Raw genomic sequence first — 6,000 nt, forward strand, 5'->3', positions numbered from 1 at the left:
ACAACCGAAAACTAAAATGGCGACGCCACTCGTGTCCTTGGTGTCCTGTCTGCGGCCCAGCACCCACTTCCCTTCCGGATGGCGGTTTGTGTGGTTGACCTTGTATATACATAGTCTTTTGGGGTCGCTGTTAAGTTTTCACTCCTCGACGTTCATTCCCATAAATGTTAATTGATTTATTTATAAGAGACGGCGAGGGTTGAACACAGCAACAGGAACTGTAAATAGTTGAGTGTGACAGTTGAAATAAAGAACAAAAGGAGAAGCTGAACATGAAGTTGGGAAGAAGTAGAAAACATATTTGACTTTAAATAAGGTTCAATGGTAATTTTTGGTCCAATACTTATAGTTTTTGATGTGGTAAAAAATGTTAAGCGAGAAGGCGAACCAAACTTTGATCCGAATTCATATGTGTAAGCGTAAGTTTCAAAAGTCGACAACTAGCTAAAGAAGAGATCGTATTTTAAGTAAATGTGAAATTAAATTAGTTGAGTCTCAGATCTTAATACAAATAGATATCAAGCCCTGACAATGCAGTGAGGGAAGTGGTTCCAACTAGTCAGTATAATCAAATCCGTTGGTCTGAATGTGTATCGTTCTAAATGTACTCTTGATTACTTAGCTAAACTCGAAATAAATTGTTTAATCATTGCCAAAAGAAGCACAATATAGTGTAAGTTGTCCCTAGATTCGGCTCGCCGACTGTACTGTTTTTTCTAGTTTAAACATAGAGTCCTTACTTTAAATTGTATATCGGAAATGTTGCTTTAATTACTGTTCAAATTAGATAAATCTCACGTGTTTTCTTATATTAAAAAGCCAAAACAAAAGACAAAACAATTTCAAAATTAGGAAAGCTCTGAGACGATTATAAAAAGTATATTGTTAATTCTTGAACTAAAATTGTAAGCAAAAGGTTACATTTGATTAATTCTACGATAACGGATATGAACCCTTTTGATATGCAAGAGACGCAGCACCAAGTCGTTGCTCAATGAAATATTGTTTCAATAGATTTAAAGTTAGTTTAAAAAACACCAGTGAGATACTAAACTAATATTAAACTTTTGCCTAGCAAATAACTAAGTTTAGGCCGGTAAATCCAAAGAAGAATCCATTGAAACCAAGAGAATAGGGAGACGAGAATCCCCTTGAATGAAATCACCCACCACAGACAGGCAACAGGAACCCGGCTGAACATCAGAATAACGCAACACACAATGAAACACAATTTTTGGACTATAACCTGTGTGTATATAGGTAATCTCAGACACAAACACAATTTGATTTCCTAAATGTCGAGTGCAGTGGAAAATATTTCTAGAAACAGAAAACCGTTTACAAGCAAAGCGAATTTTTAAATGTTGAAAATGAAACAGGCACAGGCAAGAAAACCAATGATAAAATCCCTTGAGTAAAAATAAATATAAACAGAAAACAAAAATGTGGTGTGCGAAAAATTCCAATTTTAACAGAAATAAAAATAAAAATTCTTTCAAAAAGCATTCAATATTTCAATGATTTCTCCACATGCGCGTCGCGCCCATCACCGTCATCATCATCATCATCCTTGCACACGTTTTCCAGCCAAACCAAGACACGTACCGCATTTTATGCTAATCAAACCGGGACGAAAAAGAAATTCAATTTCAGGCCCGCACACAGAAGCCACGGACAGGATTTTTAATTTAAGGGGCAAACATGATGCTCCGCTCTACCCCGCTCCGAGTGCGATTGCAAAGCCGACTCCCACACCCTTTCCGCTCTACCCCGCTCCGAGTGCGATTGCAAAGCCGACTCCCACACCCTTCCCACTCACATTTCATTTGGCCAGGCCATAAACAGAGGATCAGCTCCGAGGCCGCCCTCATAAGGCCATTTAGAGGAAAATTTATGCCTGCCACCTCTGCAATAAACTGGCCAAAAAAAAAAAAAATGAATGAAAAGAAACGTAAACACACGGCCAAAAAATACCCTCGTGCGCTTGGAAATGGTAAACTGCAAGTGATGGCGTCTAATATAGACACTTAACCACTTACAACCAGGCCGACTCACCCATACTCCGGCAGCGCAGGACGATTTTGATACACATACACGCAGTTGGCACATCAAAGCGCAAATCCATTAAGCATTAGGCGAGAGTCAGGTGCGGAACTATGCGGGCCAAGATGGCTTTCAGTCGCGGTAAGTTCGAAGGCCGAATGCTCTGAAATTACACATATCTGTAAGGTCAGTACATTTTTACAGGGTGTTATTTGCTGGTACAAAAGTTTGGATAAGCGTCTGGCTATTGTAAATATTTTTTAATTTTAGGTTAAATAATAAAAGTAAATTATTAAGCCATTGGTACTCTCGCTAATTTATATTTCTTCAACTTTCATCGTTCTGAAATTAAATAAATAATTAAAATATATATTTTTTAGATTATTAACCATGCAATCCAGCTTAATAGCATCCCGGAGATAGGGTATCATCAAAAGTCCCCAGCTGGCAGTGAAGCGAGCAGGGCAAATCACAAAGCCCGCTACGTGAGCGCTCCCAGCCGAGTCTGGGGTAGAGTCAGCGGCAAAGGTATATAGGTATACTATATAGTAAAGGCGGAGGCGGGCTTATCTGCAGCGCCGCTCCCAGGAGTGTGCTAAAGCAGGGCGGCAAGAAAAACCGAGGGAGATGGCACTCATAAGCGGGCGCAAGATTAATGAGCACCACCTGCCTGCAGACAAATTAGATGGCATAATTCAGTGTGACCCGCACACGGAGCATATTTCTCGGGATAGGGATCGGGACTGGGATTGGGATTGGGATGCTGCTCGCTCATAGGTGTAGCGCCGCAGATCCACATCGTTAAGTGCTGGCAAATTTATGCAAAATAAATTATTTGCCAGTTTGAAACGTGCTGGAGAACAACAAAGGCGAGCGCAGCTCGAGTTAAAGCGAGGAAATGAAACCAGCCAGAGCGACCAAGCTCCTCCAGAATCCAGCATAAGCTGTTGATTTATGCCCGACTTGATAAAATGTCGCATATCCGGTTCCGTCTTGGCGCTCAGCCCCGAAGTGGCAGGCCCAAGAAAATGAAATACATTTTTTTTTACTTGCTTCCCCCCTGTGCCATTTCGACATTTCGGGGAAATGGCTGGGGCATCCCGCAGGGCTGAGGGGAGGCGGCAGCGAAGGCGATGTCTGCGATAAAAGCCAGAAGAAGTAATCAAAGTTAGCATATGGCGGCGATTGCTGCCTAGAAATGCATGGCAATCTCCAAATGTGTTCTCTGATTGTCTGCAACCCGTCTGACACGCCCATTTTTATTCATTTCCAGCTGCCGTTCGTTCGGTGTGTATTTGAGTTGTGCGAGTGTTTGTTATGGGCCCCGGGCCTGGCCGATGGGGCGTATGAGTAACGTTTCATGCGTTGAGTAATCGGGACAACTTCTCGGTCTCAGATGTGAACTCTTCACCAGCAAAATAAGTGCTTTACATCCGTAATAACTGGTTGGGCCTAATGTATTCATTATTTATTATGATGAGAGGCCTTTGTAGAATTTAAGAGTTTACTTTTATACATTTTCTTTGAATTACGTTTATGAAAAATACCAATCCTCCGCTTCCTCCTTAAACTAAAGCTCTCCGAAGTCGACACCAGTTAAGTTTTCTCACATTTTCACTGGCAGTCTGTTCCGCCATGAAAATTTATTGCCTTGGATTGTCCAAAGAGAAAAAATAGCTGTAGAGAGATTGGAAAGCTCTGACCGCATAAACGAGTCTTTGAAGAAGACATAACGCAAACGGAAGCACAGGACCTGCAAGGATTCAGTCGGAGTCACAGTCATCATCGTCATTGTCCGCCCTTCTGCGAGAGGACCTCCTGCCACAGCGCTTTTTATTGGCCAGCTGGCAAACCTGCAGGGTCCGGCGTCTGCCTGTCATGCTCATGGCAAAGTAGCACCGCATCATTCGCCAGGTAAGGCGGACATTCCGATATAAATTCCGGAGCATCCTGTTCAGGAAGTACATGCCTTCGGTGGCCTGCAGAACGTACCACAGCGCCGCTAAGCTCACCGAGCTAGTGATCAATCCGGACAGCCAGTAAAAGAGCCATGCCCGCTTGCAGCACGAGGAACCAACGACCAGTCTTTTCAGCCAAGAGGCCAGAGCAAAGGGAACACATCGCTCGGACCCTGCGACATTGAAGAGCTCCTCCAGCAGGGAGTACAGGCACCGCTCCAGGCCGCACCATACGATAATTGAGCTCAGTTCAACCAAGAAGACGGCGGCCACGATCTCGATCAGAATCTGCCAGCCGTGTGACATGTGCCTGAAGCGGCACGGATAGATGTCGGTGTCCCACAGGAAGCACAGCGTGGCCACCAGGAATATCCAGCTGGCCAAGGTGGGAGCCGGCGAGCAGTAGTCCTGCGGCTGGTCGAAAAACACGGCTAGCCCCAGAAGCTGAAACAAGGCGGCCAAGCCAACGGCCAAGGGTTCCATTTTTCCAGATGAACCTCTTTGGGGAATATAAAATCTTAAGAATTTAGAAATATTTCTCATGAAAATGTGACACTGATAGCTTTTTCAATGTAAAGGGTTCTTTCAAGACTATGTAGCTTCAATAAAATAAATGTATTTCTTATTTATTTATAATTAAAAACAAAATAACCTATATAGGTAATATTGCCTTTCATATCATTCTAATATGCTTAAAGTGCCGATTCAGTCGCCTGTCGCTTCTCTGGGTAATTAGCAAGCTCCAATCAGCAGCAGGAGCTTCAGCTTCAGGGGGACAACCCTTCAGAGGGGGGCTCATTATACATGTATTGCAATTAATTAGTGTTTGTCAAGCCATACAAAGCCACATACACAGCCACACACGCAGACCGAGACAGGGGCTAAAACTCAAACACAAACTCGATGTGCGAGCAAAATTAGTTTACCGAGACCCGCCCACTAATAGTCTCGCATTACGCGCTTATCTAAAATCAGTCAGCCCAGGCGGCAGTCATCCAAAAAAGTGCCAACAAATTAACATAACATTTACCGCAATTAATCAAAATTAAAGCGTCTCCATCTGATGCTCCCCCCCCCACACATTTGGCCATGTCAATGAACCGCATGAACAGACCCAGCGGCGCCCCCAAAAGCGTGCTAACAACCTCGGAATCAGTGTCCTTTGCCCCGGTGGCTGAAGAGGAGGGACGCCCGGCAAGGAGATGAATGGTTACCTGGCGGCGGCCGACTGCGAACTTGAATCTATCAAAGCCATTGGCAGCGGCTAAGTGAAAGTGCCTGGAACTGACAGAGAAAAAGAGCCTTGGGCCTTGATGCCTTGAACAGTGGGTCAAATCACTCAGGAAAGAGATTTAGTTGAGGCATATTAGGAAATTGTACTTAAATTCCAGGTAGTTAATCAAGAAAGGGACTCTAAACATTTTATTATTATTTACCTCCTTAATAATGTAAAAAATTAGGTGTTTAGATATTTTAAAAACTTTTAATTGTATAAATCAAATCAAATTTATTTATAATTAGCATCCCTCATAGTTTTAATCACAAAGTTCAAGTTTTCATAGTTCTTTGTCCTTAATTTTACCTATTTATACCACTGTACACACACATATTAAGCCCACTGATGAGTAGGGTTCATTCCTGTCAGGAGTTGGGTCCTGTATTTGCTTGCGTGTGTTCGTTCGGGTTCATCTTGTCTATTTAAAAATTGATTTGTTGTTATTTACATGCGACCTTATTTATTTGGGATATCTTTTTAAGCGATTTTATGCCGGCACCCGATAATTGTGTGTCCTTCAGGTCTTGTTGTCGCTGTCGAAAATCCAATTTGTAAGTGTCAGTGGCAGTTTTGTTGGCCCAGCCAGCGGGTGAAAAGGACGAGACAGATCCTGCTAGCCATTTTTTTTATTGGTGATTTCTCCACCGAAGCGAGAATCACAGTTGATTTCGGATGCAACAAGTTGGCATGGGTCAGGATTCGGGGACGGGAGCATGACTGGAG

General features: G+C 43.1%; 1 protein-coding gene across 1 annotated transcript; it reads right to left on the reverse strand.

Moving 5' to 3' along the window:
* Positions 1 to 3,486: 3,486 nt before the first annotated feature.
* Positions 3,487 to 4,587, reverse strand: LOC108082128 (uncharacterized). The gene has a single exon (XM_017177430.3). It carries the CDS (start codon positions 4,542 to 4,544, stop codon positions 3,807 to 3,809), a length of 738 nt encoding a protein of 245 aa, XP_017032919.1. The 5' UTR covers positions 4,545 to 4,587; the 3' UTR covers positions 3,487 to 3,806.
* Positions 4,588 to 6,000: the final 1,413 nt, after the last annotated feature.

Source organism: Drosophila kikkawai, chromosome 2L (genome assembly GCF_030179895.1).
Source record: "Drosophila kikkawai strain 14028-0561.14 chromosome 2L, DkikHiC1v2, whole genome shotgun sequence".
NCBI classification, from domain to species: domain Eukaryota; kingdom Metazoa; phylum Arthropoda; class Insecta; order Diptera; family Drosophilidae; genus Drosophila; species Drosophila kikkawai.

Bases quoted from the DNA above. Each gene is read 5' to 3' on its own strand.
- LOC108082128 (XM_017177430.3), bottom strand. From the start codon at position 4,544: ATGAGAAATATTTCTAAATTCTTAAGATTTTATATTCCCCAAAGAGGT.